Raw genomic sequence first — 17,120 nt, forward strand, 5'->3', positions numbered from 1 at the left:
ACGCATACTACAGGGTGTCCCAAAAATGTCTCGCAATCCGAGAATGGGAGGTTCCTGAGGTAATTTGAAGTAAGTTTGTCCTTGGCGAAAATGCAAGCCACGGCTTTGTTTATCAGTTATTAACGAAAAAGAGTGAACAATGAGAGGTGAGATATGCTGGCGCAAGGCGGCCGAGCCAATGAGCGGAACTGAGCTTCGTGCGCTCATTGGCTCGGCCGCCTCGCGCTAGCCGAGCTCGCCTCTCATTGGTCACTGTTTTTCGTTAATAACTCGCAAACGAAGCCATGGGTTGCATATTCGCTAAGGAAAAAGTTTCTTCAAATGATCCCAGGAACTTCTCATTTCCGGTTTGCGAGACATTTTTGGGACACCCTGTATATTATTGACGATGTTTACGACGATTTTCGGTCTTATTCGTCAATCTCTCGAGAACATATTTTTAAAAACACTGCGCGCAGACCTCTGGCATAACAGCAATTTGTTTCATTCAATTAAAAACAAAAATTAAGTAACTAGACGACACATCGTAAACGTATCGGGTCGAAATGACCCGGTCACCGCGCACCGAGGATTAAAATGATCGTCTCCAATAGAATCGGTCGATTCTCGTTTAGTGTATGCCTCAATTTACAGTTCGTCCTTCGATCTCGACAACGGCAGAAAATCGAAATCGTTCATATAATCGAACGGTATAAAAATAGGAAAAGCGAACGCGTTGAGAAACGACCGGCCGAAACGTGGATTTTGGCCAAAGATGGGATTGCCGGCGCGAGAATTTCCAAGGTTCTTCGAACCGTTGGCCAACCACCAGCGATAATGGGGGTTTATAATTGCGAGGATGACCGGTCTTGGCACCGGTGTACGTGTTGTAGATCGCGGCTCGATTTAATCGTCGTCGTTTCAATTATTTTTCTGGCTACCTGTCGCCGGGAGCATGGATCCATGGATCCGGCCGATGCCAATGATCGAAAAATAGACCGGAGCGCAACCTGTTCGAAATAGCCAGCGTGAAACCTGTAACGTTGTCGAGTAGTGTGTCGTTAATGTCAGCACGCCGGACATGTAGACCGGTATTCGAGTGCCGACATACGCGATCGGATGCGATGGGTGGGCCACGGGTCGGTCCGCTTTGCCTCGCTTTGATTACGAATCGGTTAACGTATCGATTATGCGAGCGGTTCTATCAATAGGTTGATCGACCTTTGAACGGCGTGGACGCTGAGAGAGGCAGAGAGAGAGGGAGAGAGAGAGAGAGAGAGAGAGAGAGAGAGAGAGAGAGAGAACAGCAGCAGAGATCGTGCCAATCAAGTTCATGGATTAGTCGAGTGTTTCAGCTTTCACAGTTTCACTTCCTGGATCCAAAACTGTTGGCTCCTTACGCGTGAAATGTTTGATTTTCTAGTGCCGATCCGCGAGGAGAATCGATCAGGAGGATTAGTACTATCTAGGGTAGCTACAGCTGTTCGTTTTCGGGCATAACTAACCTCAAATTTATCGCTCACTAGAATAATAATACTATTATTATTAATATTAATAGTAATAATAATAATAATATCATTAATAATAATTTTTTGGTTTTTATAGCGAGGTGAAATCTTCCACAAGATTCCCAGAAGCGGCCAGATTCCCGCTAATAGTAATAATAATAATAGTAATAATAATAACAATAATAATAATATTAGTAATAATATAAAGTGCGAAATGTATCGGTCGCTATATTTGCACGAACCTAATGAATCCAGAGGGCGGGTTGAGGCGAGAGTAAGCCGACGCGTTAATTGGCGGAATCATCGAACCTTCCACAAGATCCCCAAAAGCGACCAGATTCCCGCTAATAGTAATAATAATAATATTAATAATAATATTAGTAATAATATATAGAGCGAAATTTATATTATATAATAAATACATAATATATAATATAATATAATATATTATTATGTATTATAAATATTTATTATTATATTTATATTATATAATTTATAGCAAATGCACTATATTTGCATGAACCTAATGGATCCAGAGGGCGGGTTGAGGCGAGAGTAAGGCGACGCGTTAATTGGCGGAACCATCGGCAACGAATCGCGACCAGGTGGTGGGCTTCTTGGATTCGCGGGCCAGCCGAAGATCATGCTCGAAGGTGTCTAAGCTAAAGGGAAGGAAATCTAATTATAGAAGTCGTTGTACCGCGTGCTGAAAGTGGTGGAGGGTGTGAGTACGGGTGCACGAATGAGAATCGGTTGCATTGGGCGGCCATAAAATGCAGGCTGCATCCGCTCGGCGCAGATGTACTTGGAACGGAGCTCCAGCGGCGGCCGCGCGACGAGACCGAAAGGATCTCCCGTTTCGAGGTTCTGTGGCCTACCAGATATCGGGGACAATGAACCTGAAAATCCACGCACGCCGATAGAAACGGATTCCTCGGATTCTTCCGCAACCACGAAGATCGATCGCGAACAACCGGCATACCGGCGTTCTGGCTAACCGAGCTCGACGGTAGCCTAGCGACCAAGTACAAGATATTTCGGATTCTGCGAGACACGTGCGATGAAGAGTTACAGGATTAATTCTTCGTCACTGGATCGAGGATTTTGCGCAATTATGATGGAAACGACTCGATGAAATTCCGATGTAACGAAGATGTTAGAAGAATACTAACTGTCGAGCTTTAAATACGGTTAAGGTTATGTCTAAGGGAGGCTCTGTAATAACGACAAGATTAGGTTTAATTATCTAAGGTTAAGGTTATGTCAAGATTATGATTAAGGTTAAGATATATACAAGGTGTCCCAAAAATGTCTCGCAATCCGGAAATGGTGGATTCCTTAGGTTATTTGAAGTAACTTTTTCGTTAGCGAAAATGCAAACCGCGATTTCGTTTACGAGTTATTAATGAAGAACGCCAACCAATAAGAAGCGAGCTCTGCTGACGCGAGGCAGCCGAGCCAACGAGCGCGCGAAGCCCAGCTCCGCTCATTGGCTCGGCCGTCACGTGCCAGCAGATCTCGCCTCTCATTGGTCACTGATTTTCGTTGATAACTCGTAAACGAAGCCACGGTTTGCATTTTCGCTAAAGAGAAAGTTGCTTCAAATGATCTCAGGAACCCTCTATTTCCGGATTACGAGATATTTTTGAGACACCCTGTATATACTGATTAAGGTTATTATAATATATTACATTATAATAATGCTATTATAATATATATTATTATATAAGATTATATTATACTGATTAAGGTTATCTAAGGTTATGCCTAAGATACGCTCTGTAATAACGACAAGATTAGGTTTACTTAAACTTCGTATCATTTTTATTGTAATATATGCTTGTGAATGCAGAAGATCGTCTGAACAATTTGTCATAGATACATTCTTGAAATGTCAAAAAGCGTAAGAGAAAAAGTCGGAAATCAGTCATTTCGATTGGTTTGGTAGTTCTAGCGTCGAGGACATTTGTACATTCTTCTCAATTTATTGAAATTACCGCGAGGAGAAGTAAATTTTTATTCAAATTTTATTACTTAAAATTGAATAGGTTAGCATCACAGGGGAGTTAAAAAGGAATGTTAAAGAGACTAGTGAAATGAATTACAAAGTTACTATAAATTCATTCGACTTTAAATTACTATAAATTCATTCGACTTACGTTGCTATCATTATAATAATCATAATCATCAACTCAGAAACTATTTATCTCGCACAAAGAACCGCAGTCGATTCGCAACAAGAGAGTTTATTGCGAAATGTAATTTTCGAAGGTGATTTAGAGAATATGCAGACCACCCATCTTACAACGTCACGACTACTTGTAACGATTTTTACAAGGACATCGGCTGTTGTCTTATCGTAGGATGGCGCGAGTTCGTTCATTACGCCGTTCATTCATGCAGGAACGGCCATGTGGCTTCGATGGTAATCCGTCCTCCGGAACTTCCTGCCTTTTACTATGATAAAATAGGACAACTTACAAGAGACCCCAGCTTCAAAACATTTCAACCCTCATGTACTATCGCGTCGCTACTTCCTCAAAATGAAGTCAAAGGGGCGTGCTAACATTTTACGCGTCAGCCTCGAGTGGCTCGGAACCAGTGGAATGGAACAATTTATTGACGTAATATTGAAATCGTTATGAATAAATTAGAACACGCGCACGCAAGCGAGACATGCGATTTAAATTGACGCAGGAGCTTGCTAATTCTTCGCGTGTTTTCCCAAACGCGTGGCGCATTCGTTTGCAGGGTGAGTCACGGCAAGAGCACGTGAACATCCCCAGTGGCGTTTGAAAATATACAAAAGTGCATGAAACAGAAGCTATAATGATACCAATATACATATATATGTAACATGTACATGTATACGTATTGTGACATTATTGTATACATTAGACTAGTATATGTATATTATTTATAAGTTTATATTGTATATATTACAGTAACATATATTGTATACAACTTTGTATTGTATATTTTACAGTAGTATACATTGTTTACAAGTTTATATTGTATATGTTACAGTAACATATATTTTTACAAGTTCATATCGTACATGTTACAGTAATTATATTGTATATAAGTTTACATTGTATATATTACAGTGACATATATTGTATATAAGTATGTATTGCATATTTTACAGTAACATATATTGTTTATATTGTATATATTACAGTAACATATATTGTATACAACTTTGTATTGTATATTTTACAGTAGTATACATTGTTTACAAGTTTATATTGTATATGTTACAGTAACATATATGTTTACAAGTTTATATTGTACATGTTACAGTAACTATATTGTATATAAGTTTACATTGTATATATTACAATGACATATATTGTATATAAGTATGTATTGTATATTTTACAGTAACATATATTGTTTATAAGTTTATATTGTATATTACTGTATAATATGTGATATATTATTGTATGTATCGCACAAAAATTGTAATCCCACAAGTGGTCGTTAATTGCTGTTGAGTAGACGGGACATTAAATAAATAAATTAAGTAGGAATATAAACAATCAAACGTACGTTACAGTTTCACGGTTGTCGGCCGTCCACCGGTCAGACGGCTGACACGGTTTACCAAGCGAACGTTTACGTCCGGGGCCGATTGGTCACCGGTTCGGTCCAGCTGTGACATTTCGCGCACGATCGACTCGTGCCGGTGATTATTATTGTTTTCCCGTTTGTTTTTTCTTTTCTTTTCTTTTACGTTTCCCCTCCGTCTGAAAGTAGCCGCGCGTGTGCCCGTGACGTGGCCATGTAAGGACTAGGCGGGGGTGCCCCGCCACGGCCGCTAATTTTAGTACGTCTCCAGGGTTCCTGGAGTCGTCGGCGAATCGGCAGCTGGTGATTCAAGAACTAGCCTTGCACGTGGGTACGTGTCTTACCGTTCACGCGCGACGGACATCCCCCTTCTTGTTTCATTTCTCGATGGAGGTCGGCCTGTCCACTCCGGGCCCCGCTCCAGATGTGCCTTGCGCATCTGATGTCACCCGATATTTAGTGGCATCGCTGGATACTCCGCCGCGGATCATCGGCTGAATCATCCTAGGGCTCGGATTTACTCGGCTCGTAAAATCGGCCACTTTACGCCGCGTTTCTGGTACCGCAAATAAGCGAGCCGAAGTCCAATTTCTTACCTCGCCGAGAATCCAAGAAACCGAGATATAGATCCTTAGATAAATCCGAGTTGTGATCGTAGATCGGGAATCTTCATGCCTGTGCGCGAAGTTTTTTTTTTGTAACGAACTTTCTCGATTTCCTGACGGGGTACACAGTGGTTCAACTCCTTGCACATTGCATGGCATACAATAAAATAAAATAAAAGCGATTAGAATAAAATACAATGAATTAAACTAAAATAATATTCAATAATTTATATGACCAATTTAAAAATTAGACTATTATCGCGCTACTTTTATGAGGTACTTACGCACGAGTTTTTATAACACAAAGGTTATGTGCATAACCTTTATAACACAACGGTGTGTATTAACGCCGCCAGGTGTGTCAATATTAAACGTTCCCGACTTTCTGTCTACAGTCGCTGAATTTACTTAAATGAATTAATCTAATAATAATACAAACCAGAAGATTTTTTCGGTAGCCTTTGAAACTGGGAAAAATATCTACTTTTTAAATATCGCATTTTCTATTGACATTGGCGTTTCGCCTCGCTGTATTTTCGCGTACATGGAGATTAGCATAAGTTTAGCTAGTCTTCTTCATTTTCGATGCTGTTTTTAGCTTCCAATGTCGTTGAAACGAAAGACCACGGGACATTGAAGTAAAAGTGAACTTCCACCGAATTTAAAAGTCCAAGACACGTCTCTGGCGTAAGTGTTACACACTCGTAAAACAATCTGTGAGATTCGAATAATCGTATCTCCTCACAAATTGTCGATTTCTGTTTACAAGCTGAGGGACAATCGGGGAGAATTTACATTTACAGTAATGTCTCCCTAATTGTCGCCCAAATTGTGCACTATGATAGACAATTTGGGAAGAGGGGACACGATTATTCGAGCCTTGCGGCTCGGTTTTTATAATTACCGGATTGTCAATAACTATAAAAACGAGCCGCAAGGTACGAACAATCGTATCTCCTCTTCCCAAATTGTCCATCTTTCTGGATAATCTGAGCGTCAATTAGGGACACATTACTGTACTGTGTTCCCCATTGTGGTCGCCGCGTCGTGTCGGCGAGAATGGCCATCGGGACCTATCAACCCCGGCGAATCAAAGGAAGGAAGAAGAAGAAACGTGGTTGGCGCGTCTCAGGAGCCAAAGGGGAAAAGAAGGAGAGGGCGAAAGAGATCTGGCGGCGGCTGGTGCAGCGGATGTTTGAAGCTGCTGAAAGTGAAGCGGTGGTTCCTTTCGCGTTCTTTCTCCGTCTTTCCTGCTGCGTTTCCTCCGTCAGTGTAACCACGATCGCGGGTAAAGCACGGTCCGCGGAGGAAGCACCTCGGCGGATGTGATGTTTAGGACACGGCCGCGGACAAAAAATCTTCACCGTATAAATAGGCAACGGTGGTTGGTACCGCTATTGCCGTTAACTTTTGACCCACATATTTCCACCGATTGTTTGTGGATCTACCACCTTCTTTCTCCTCTCCCCCCCCCCCTCTCTTTCTCTCACTCACTCACTCTCTCACTCACTCTCACCCTCTGTTTCCTTCGCGCTTTCCCTTTCAACTTCGATGCCTTGTCCAACAATGAGACAGACTCGCGATAACGATTTCATAATCGCATTGTCTACTAAATATATATATATATACAGGGTGTCCCAAAAATGTCTCGCAGTCTGGAAATGGTGGATTCCTTAGGTTATTTGAAGCAACTTTTTCCTTAGCGAAAATGCAAACCGCGGCTTCGTTTACGAGTTATTAATGAAAAACGCCAACCAATACGAAGCGAGTTCTGCGAAGCCCAGCTCCGTTCATTGGCTCGGCTGTCTCGCGCCAGCAGATCTCGCCTCTCATTGGTCACTGTTTTTCGTTGATAACTCGTAAACGAAGCCGCGGTTTGCATTTTCGCTAAGGAGAAAGTTGCTTCAAATGATCTCAGGAACCCTCCATTTCCGGATTGCGAGATATTTTTTAGACACCCTGCATATATATTCCATTATATCAAAGTCTCGGAATGCAAGTGCGAACGAAGAGATGAATGAAGTTGTGAAAGAAATCACAGTGCAATGGGCCAATATCCCGAACGATGAAAAAATGAACAGACACACAAACTATGCACACAAAAAAAACGATGTAAAAGAAAATATTAGCCGCGGAAGATCAAGTATCAAAAGATCAAGTGGGTCAGACGTTTTTCAATCCTTCTGTTGCGAAGTCTGCACGTAAATTAATAACAGTGCTTACGATTTACAAAGTTATATTTACGCACAATTCAGAAATAATAGTCCACGGTATTTGCCGATTTTACGGGAAACTCGTTTTTCAAAATTATGGACGAGCGCCAATTGTCAATTAAGAGGACTCAAATGTTTCGTTGTGTTACAGCGTTTGCTTCTCGCTGAAGCTGACGCTCCAACGTAATGATTCTAATAAATCTTGAACCTTATCTCTCTCTCCCAACGTCAGTTGTAACTGGCACTTGAAAAATAGTTTGCCGACAAGCACCCTGAAAACGCGAAGATCGTGAAGGTTCGGACGCACGCGTCTCTCTATTTGAAAATACATACATATGTATATGTATATGTATATAGGACTTCTATTATGTTGCCAATTGTATCGTTGATTGGCAGGAAATGCGATAATTATCGCGATTGCGGGGCCGATTCGGTTGTAGCGAAAGGGTGAAACCGCTTCGTAACATGATCGGTTCGTAAAGGACCGCACTTGTGGGTCTGTTTCTGCTCGGGTTTCGGAAGTTAAATCGTTTGTGACACCCCCAACCTGCTGCGTGAAAACCGATCGCCATACAGAGTCCCTTAATGAGATTCGTTTTACAATAATTCAGTAAATGACTGAAATTTTATTTGCGACTATTTTATTTACGACTTTATATCATGACCTGTTCATTTTTTAATTTATTTTATTTGCTTCTTATCCGATCGTATACCTAACCTATACCTTCTATTTTCTTATTCGATCAAGTTTTTCGGCATCAGCTGATGGTATAGAAAAACTTGCCAAAAAATTTGATCGACTAAGAAAATAGAAGGTATAGGTTAGGTATACGATCGGATAAGAAGCAAATAAAATAAATTAAAAAATGAAAAGGTCACGATATAGAGTCGTAAATAAAATAGTCATTTACTGAATTATTGTAAAACGTATCTCATTAAGGGACTCTGTATGGCGATCGCATCAACAGTAAAATCATTAGCAATTTCGTATCCGACTTTATCATTTTACGTTGTTTCGTATAAATTATTCGTTGTTCTTAACGCACGAAATCGTCTGCGAATATCGGTGCGCTGATCAAATAATAAACGTGCCGAAATCGGTACAAGTGGACGCGAAGGTATGAGAAGCAATAAAAGGCTTAGACGAAAAACTAGTCGAAACGATTTAAGTGTATCGTGTAACACTCAATTAGCATGTCGTTAGAGTATACGGGCCGAAGAGAAGTTTATTATCCAATTTGGTGGGGCCGAAGGAATATGCGTCGCGTGGATGCAGTCGGACGTGCTCGACACGTGGTTGTCGATACTCCAGGCTCCTGCCGAGAAACACAGACCTCCCAGCGTCATCCGACCACCATCTGCACGAAACCACGGTGGAGTCCCTCTCAGGTTTTCGAATCGTCTTGTATTTGTCGTCGGTATCGCCGAAACCGAATGATGTGTTAAAAAAAAGAAAGAAAGTGAGAGAGTGTGTGTGTGAGAGAAAGAGAGAGAAGAAATGAACGAGAAACCGTAAGAAAGACCAACGCACGGTTTACACCTCCTCGGTGTGCCCGGTGGAAATTTAAATAGATCCAATGCCGAACAAGTGCACGCGATGCACTCCGCGGGAGAGAATTCGAATCGTCTTCTATATTTTTTTCCGCTTTTTTTCATCGACAGTTGACGCGAAGGCAAAGCGTGACGAATGGGAACCTGTCGCTGCACGTGCGAGGACAAACGGTAATTTATTTTTAACGGTAATTGCTGATCAAACGGATGTACAGATTTCTGCAATGTTTTACAGATTTTTTATGGTTGCAGGATAAGCTGAAATTTTAAGCGGCACTGTACGCGAAACAAATATACTTGTTATTAAAACACGAGAATTAATTCAACTTATTCAAATTGTTGCGAACGTGTTTGATATGAAACATATTTCCGTTAACTATAAAGAAAAATTATCGACGTGAAAACGTGTGTATTTGTTTCCTTATGAAGTACACAATGAGAAAGATCTGCGGGAGGGGTCGAGCACTCTAAAAGATTGTGAAACGTTTTCCTGTCTTCATCGTTCGAGGTAGAAGTGCTCTAATGCTATAACATGCTGCTTCAGTTTTTGTATAATTTTTTTATTATTTTATTGACACCTCTTCAAGGTATCTTTAATTGTTTGATTATACTAGTTCAACATTACATATGTATAGGATACTATTTTTTGTTGTTAACATACGCGTAAATAATTTTTCATATTCATGATTTTATTTTTCACTAAGGGTTTTTCACCGAGGCATGATAAAACTGGATCACAATAATTTTATGGTATACTATGTTCCATGGAGTTTCAGCAAACTGTGTAAAAGTTAGCGAAAGCCCTTGGTAGCTGTATTTTCCATTGCACCTGTCACCTGCTCTTATTGCTTGACCAATTGATGCAAACCCCGGTGCAGCGCATGGCTAAAGTGCGCCGCAAGCACGCTCGATTTGCACGAACACGACACCCATGGTTTTACGACGTTCCACGGGCGACAGATGCTTTTCGAAAGCTTTGCTGCAAATATTTCCTTCTAAAATATTAACGTATTCGTATTTGCATTATGTTAATTTATTTATTGGTCAGACTGTACGAGCGAAGTATTTTTGACGATTCAGAAATCGATAGACTGAAATATCATCGTCTTCATGTCCAAGATATCGTACAACCACTTTGGTCTGAAGATCATGCTCAGTTTATGCAGAAACTCGTATCCCTCGAATCCATATGAAACCTAGAAATAAAATAATATTGTACTTTGACGACATTAGAATGTGTTCTACATGAAGGTATACTAAATAATTTCGTTCACAAAACATAACGTAACATAAATTACATTAAATTTATATTTGTAAATACTATGTTAAAAAGATAAAAATGTTTCGTGTTTATACGATTAGTAAAATAGTACGTAGCATGAATGAATGATAATCAAATATTATATAGGAACTCACGTGGACGGGGTAATGAGGGGGATAACTGATGTGTCTAGCGACATAGAAGAAAACGCTGACTGTAACTTGTGGCTCAGGATAAGCTGGACACGGTACACTCCAGAGGACTTCGTAGGTGTAATATTCTATATCCGTTTTAAAGTTTAAGCCAACGAAGACGACATGGAACATCCAGTCTTTTAAAAGCTATACCAACGTACAAGTCACAGACTTACTTAAACAATTTTGAAACATTAACCACTAAGGTGCCCAACAAGCCCGTTTAAATTAATAATAACTATGTATGTGTATTCCATTGAAACTATTATACTAATAACTTGTATGTTTACAAAAAGCAAACTAGTAACTATGATATTCATTTAAATGAATACTGGCAATGCATTCCACGATTCCATTTCCTTAATCAAACTCTCCAAACCGTTTTGACTTGTAAAGTCACCACAGGTGTGCCATGTGTTCCCAAAGCGACCCATTCGTCGCATGCGTTTTCCGGTATAGTCGTCATAAATGATTTCCCCCTGTTTAATTTAACGTCAACAAATGTCAGCATAATGTCTGATGGAATTCAAGAACCTCTTTTCTTTTTTCTAGTAAACATTGCAATATTCATATCTCGTACAAACCATGTTATTAATAATATCCAATGCATTTTCAATCGTATTCCGAACGAGTCTTTCGCCCAAACTTGCTACGTTACGGTAACGCTCATAAAAAAAGCAATTATCGCTTCTAGTCCGTTTGATGAATATAGAGTTATTCATTATTTAGGTTTTCGATGGTTTATTTCGTCGAAGAATTGCGTACATTTGTCTCTTTGCAATCGTGTTAAAAAAAGAAGCGTTAAAATCGCCGCTATCGCGCTTCTGCTCGTGCGTGTTTATCTATTACTGTGACGATTACTCTCACGATATACATACATACATACGTCTATAGTTGTATACAACATAAGAATATACGGGTAAAACGCACGCACAATTAAGTTAAGACGAAGACTTGAATTCAGACAAATAGTTGCCTATAATATGATATTAAACCTTATCGTTACGATTTTAGCAGTCGCTTTTTGAGTTATTGAGAGAGAGATGTCTTAACGCAGCCAGAACTTGAAACAAGCTTTCCATCAATCTAGTAAAGATCTCTGACATTTCGTCGTCCTTTCGTGTCACCACAAAAATATCTATAAAAAGAAGCATAACAATTAACTACAAGTACAATATTAAATACGATACGATTAGATAATTTCTTTTCACTTACCAGATCCGTCTTGCCCTAGGTACTTGCAATACATGTTGACAGCAGTCGTCACGTCGTCGTCATCGTGGAAGGGATCTCCGGGCCATTGAGCTCTGTGCAGTCTTACAGCCTCGAGTGCATGACACCATCTGGCATTTCGGAGTAACTCCGCGACGCGAGCAACTTCCTCAACGGCACCTGCTCCAGGTAAGGGGCTGGGACTAGGCGTTGGTGTTGGCGTGCCTCTCTCGCTTTCAGTGCTCTCCTCAAGCGCTCTGCTCAAAGCGGTCTTCATGCCCGCGATTTCCGTGGACATATCTTGAAGCGGAACTTGCACATTCTTCGCGGCGTTCATCAATGTGACCAACAACCTGTTTGAAACTTCGATCAGAAGCAGAAGTTGAAGATGAAGCTTGTAAAACGATCTGCCCAAGTCCTCGAAACCGGCCTCCGCGGTATGACCGCCGCCTAATGCCTGGAGTTTCACTGCTGCTTTGGTAGCTTCCAAGCACTGCATAAAATTATTATTATTATTATTATTATTATTATTATTATTATTATTATTATTATTTTACACGTCTAGTATGAGTATTGTATCATTCGAGCGCTTACTTCTGTAGCATGATCTTTTCGATATAAGATCGTCTCTACAATTTCTTGGATCTCCAGCATCCCAAACCGCAAGGACTCGTTCAATCTTTGATTCGCAAATATGCCAATGGAAAACCAAATTAACGGTGGGTCAGCCTTCGAGCTGAGCAAATCTGCGTGATTAGTTAAATGGTATCCTAATTGAGTGGAAGCGGGACTGCCGTTACACAATAAGATACTGGCTTCTCGCGTGAGAATAACAGACTTACTGCTCACATCCTAATGATAAGAATACAAATACATCACAATGAAGATTCCGCTATAGCTTTAATAATGTGTAGACTAAAAATATGTTGACTTTACCCTTAGAATTCTAGTTAATAGTTGGAAAAAGTCTAGCGTGTTGAATTGTAGACATTGCGTCATGAGATTTTGGATTTGTTGACGCCACACTTCTTCAGCGTCGTCTCGTACGGCTTGTCTAAATGGCATCAATGCCGAAAGGTTTGGCGACGCGTTGCAAGGTGTCACGTCTCCCAAATCTCCAGCGCTGGAGCCACTGCAAACATGCGACAAAAATTACTTAGTTAAGTACAACTTTCCTATGCTCTAACAAGAAACTTACGATGTGTCAGACCTTGTCGATGAATCGTGTCGGGTGCGGGTCGGTATCAATGAAAGAGAAGATGGTGGGAACATTCCAGGCATATTATTTGCCTCCTGACCTGCTCCTGATCCACCGGGTACTTCATCTAGAGGCGATTCTGAACCAGCCTCATCATCTGACGATTCTTCAGCGACTCCTCGCTGGAATTCCGACATTATGTTGGTTGACTTCATGACAATAAATTCACGAGTTATTGCCAAATTGCGGAAATACATGCAACGTTAGAAAAAAATGTTACAAATTGAAATGAAAAACATTTGTTAACTCGTATTCGACTTACTCGACTAGTATGTTTACTCGATGATTGTGTTTTCTCGCTTAAACTCTCCTCAAATTGCCTCAAACTTGACTCTCTTTCTTCCCCTTCGCTCAGAGGACGCCTTCTCACTCCCCAATTGAAGTTATCGGTACTTTCACCCTGCGATTCATGAAAGAAAATTAATAATCGATTTATACCGAATAATGTAAACGATATAGACAGTAATATCTGTAACTAAAGTTTGTACCTCGACACTTTCGCTCTCATATTCCAGGAAATCGAAGTCCTTGAATACACCAAATTGCTCGTCGTCCCTTCTCGAGCCTCCACTCAAATCATTGTTCGCGCCGGAAACTTCTTCCGTCGAGGAAGCCATGGACGATTGTCTTTCCATTAAATCTGAACTTTGACTGAATATCACCTGTATTGCAAACACATGCTCTTAGTTGACTAATAAGGAAAATGGGGGAATATAGCAACAGGATCCTTGTTCAGCATGACGTATTCATTTTTCGTTCTTTACTATGTGATAATGTAAGTGAATTGTAGCAATTATAGTGCATATATGTGTTGAATATAAATCGATTTACACTGATCTTATTTGCATAGTTGCTGACATAGCGATTGTTCAATAGTTAACAACGATACACACGTACGATGTATTCTGATACAGTTTGCAATTTCCATACGATTCACATGCTACATAAAAGTCTACTGCGCATCAATAGTTCTACAACAAAATGAGACTAGATGTTCTTCGTCTCGTAATGGTTTTGTGCAAGTTGAAACATATTTGTACGAAGCGTATTAAAGCGTGGAGATACTTGTACCGATAAGACGTCACATACGAGTAAAAAAACAAACAGTTTTGTACTCTTGTGAAAAAGAGAGTGCAGACTGCATTTAAAGAAACCTGTTACCTTGCTATATAAGGTCATTGAACTAATGTGTTCATCCTAAAAAGGGGTACATAACGAAAGTCAGTCTTGATAGATGATACGGTTCATAGGAAGACTACTGAACAGGAATGTATAGTCCAGATAAATATTTTTAAAATGCTTGTCAACGTGTAACAACTTACAGATGGGCTCTTTGGTAGTCCAACACGTTGTCCGCATGTTGTTAGAAGATTCACCAAACATTCTCTAACACGTCCCTGAAGAAAAAGTTTCAATTGATACGACAATCGAAAGAAATATTTTTGTTCAATATTATTGATAATTATCTGACCTGTGACATCCACGGTCTCTTCCAACCAGCAACCGCATTACTGTCGGCTGGCGAAAGGGACACCGAGCATCGAGGAGAACTAATTGACTTTTCTTCCACACCTTGACGTATTAACCATCGTCTACCGATTACAGGTGTTTGAGACAAGTCGAAAGTGAAATCCATGGTCCTTCCTATTTACAAAAACACAGCACGTCAATTAAACGCAATATTTAAACTCTCCTGAAACAAAAATTCCCCAAAAACAATAGTATCACAAGTATAATTGCAACAAGTATTTATACCTTTCCTTTTTTTTTAAATTTAAAGGTTTCACAAAGTTTGAGATAATAGATTGAAACGAAAGTTTCTAAACGAACTATCCAGAATAAATTTTGATTGAGAAAATAACAACTGTATTCTCTAAATATTTCACATCTTTTTATTATCATTATTATTATTTTTATCGCAACCTGTGCATCATTGAATAAGTGATCCATGCAGTGAACGTGATCCGCATTGTAAGAGGAAAGAAGGAACTTAACAACTTGAAGACATTTATATACATGCGACATATCATTTTTAGGGAGCATCGTTTTACCGGGCAGTTCTTTTTTGGTAAATATCTCGGTATCGGTGAAGCTCGGATGCGGAGACGCTAAAGAAGAGTCCCAAGATGACCCATGCACTGAAGTAGGTGGTGCTACTAAAGTCGACGATCTCGTGACTACCAGTTTTAATATTTTAAGGGCTTCTTTCCAATGTGGACCCTAGTATTACACCATAATATATCAACTACTCCCGCAAAACAATTCTAAATACAGTATATCTTTGTTACAAGTGAACTTTGGATATTGTTTCAGCAAACTTCCCTATCATTTTTAGAAATTGATATAATATTTCTAATTTTTGTTCCGTAACAAAGAGATGCTGTATTGAATACAACTTACTATGATTAAAAAGAAAAAACTGTCAAACGTACCTCAACATATTTTGAAATCACTCTAAGAAGTTCAGTGTTGATTGGTTGCGCAGCTGGTGAAGCTAAATCAACGTAGTGCAACATACAATGTATAATACTAAGCACAGGCAACGCAACGCTTCCTGGGCCCTTTTCAAGGACTTCCACCAGGAAGGCGAGCATGTTGAAACTCAGATGGGCGTAGGTATCATAAAGATACTTGACAACGCACTTCGTCCATTGGAAACTTTCTTTGCTGAAAGTGCGTCGACTGTATAATGTCATGACGGTGCCTAAGTTCTCCAATTTTTTTCCTTTCTCAGCGCTCACCTGTTCAAACAAATATTTTTTCAAATTTAGATGTAGCAAAAGCAATTGTAGAATAAGAATTACCGAGATGAGGTTCTTGTACTTACTTGTGCAATGTTCTCAGCACTCCTGATGCACAATTCATTAGCATCCTCGTAATTTAAAAGCATGTAGGGTAGCAAAGACACAACGTTCATTGGAAACGCGAGGCTCTGAGTAGGATCAACAACTGGCAAATCCAGCAAAGGAGTGAACTGTGACAATAAAGTCACCACTGGTTCGTACGTGTTTGGGCTAGTGCAGCCTTTCAATAGCAGAGCATGCACGCCAGGGAAGGAATTCCATCTAAGTTGTTGTTGCAATTTTTCCACCTTGTCCCTAGCATCTGGTCGGTCCAATGGTAATCTATGAAGCACACGACTCAGTAATCTCAGCGCCAAAAGGAATTCGTGTTCGTAATCAGATTCGAGCAGAGACACGGATAGCCAGAATAGTTGCGCCAGAATTGTCATCTTGTCGTCCTGTGTCGCTGAGTCACCTAATAGCTTCAACGACTGTGCAGATCTTGATCGGGAGAGGTTGGAATTTGGGTATTTGTTACATCTGTTATCTAATTCTGTAAACAATATTAAAATCATATTATATAATAGATCAAATATAAAATAACATGATAATCTTTATCTCATGTAAATAAATGACATAACCTTGACATAATCTCGACAAACCTTTTATTTCGCTGGTTGCCACATTACCACCGCTTGATTTCTTCATGCAATAACTGACTGAATAACTAGTGCTTCGCGTGTGACCACCTTGATTGAGATGGGAGAACATGTGAGGACCGGCTGGATATCCATTTCCTCCTCCTGGGCTACGCTTGCCACCGATCAAGCAACCAGACGCTGGATCTTTGTTGTTCAAATTTGGCGTAGACTTAAATATTTCTTTCATAAAGTCCAGAGGCCGGAAATCTGACTCCAAGGAATCAACGGCTGCTTCCAGTGTCAATAACAACTCCGTCACGTACCCCTGCAGAAGCATTTCAAATT

General features: G+C 40.1%; 1 protein-coding gene and 1 long non-coding RNA gene across 13 annotated transcripts in view; one reads left to right on the top strand and one right to left on the bottom strand.

The window, feature by feature from the left end:
- The first annotated feature begins 258 nt into the window (after positions 1-258).
- On the top strand, positions 259-3,341 carry LOC143258862 (uncharacterized). The gene is made up of 3 exons (XR_013032769.1): positions 259-1,449; positions 1,585-1,837; positions 2,024-3,341. It is a non-coding gene; the product is annotated as an uncharacterized LOC143258862 (long non-coding RNA).
- A 6,753-nt stretch (positions 3,342-10,094) lies between these two features.
- fry (microtubule binding protein furry) overlaps positions 10,095-17,120 on the bottom strand; it is a 35,932-nt gene continuing 28,906 nt past the window's right edge. For 7 of the 12 annotated variants that reach the window (XM_033476046.2, XM_033476044.2, XM_033476040.2 and 4 more), the window contains 15 exons: positions 16,797-17,100; positions 16,179-16,687; positions 15,784-16,092; positions 15,403-15,571; positions 14,823-14,995; positions 14,674-14,748; positions 14,513-14,548; positions 13,840-14,013; positions 13,614-13,751; positions 13,292-13,500; positions 13,030-13,225; positions 12,688-12,945; positions 12,097-12,586; positions 10,843-12,019; positions 10,095-10,622 (listed from right to left, as the gene is read on the bottom strand). In XM_033476046.2, the coding sequence (XP_033331937.2) occupies positions 11,892-12,019; positions 12,097-12,586; positions 12,688-12,945; positions 13,030-13,225; positions 13,292-13,500; positions 13,614-13,751; positions 13,840-14,013; positions 14,513-14,548; positions 14,674-14,748; positions 14,823-14,995; positions 15,403-15,571; positions 15,784-16,092; positions 16,179-16,687; positions 16,797-17,100 (3,168 nt within the window). In that variant the 3' untranslated portion in view covers positions 10,095-10,622; positions 10,843-11,891. The remainder of the gene's footprint in view (positions 10,623-10,842; positions 12,020-12,096; positions 12,587-12,687; positions 12,946-13,029; positions 13,226-13,291; positions 13,501-13,613; positions 13,752-13,839; positions 14,014-14,512; positions 14,549-14,673; positions 14,749-14,822; positions 14,996-15,402; positions 15,572-15,783; positions 16,093-16,178; positions 16,688-16,796; positions 17,101-17,120) is intronic. The other 5 variants (XM_033476049.2, XM_033476047.2, XM_033476042.2 and 2 more) reach the window with 4 other exon arrangements.

The sequence above is a fragment of the Megalopta genalis genome, chromosome 1 (genome assembly GCF_051020955.1).
Source record: "Megalopta genalis isolate 19385.01 chromosome 1, iyMegGena1_principal, whole genome shotgun sequence".
In the NCBI taxonomy this organism is placed as follows: Eukaryota; Metazoa; Arthropoda; class Insecta; order Hymenoptera; family Halictidae; genus Megalopta; species Megalopta genalis.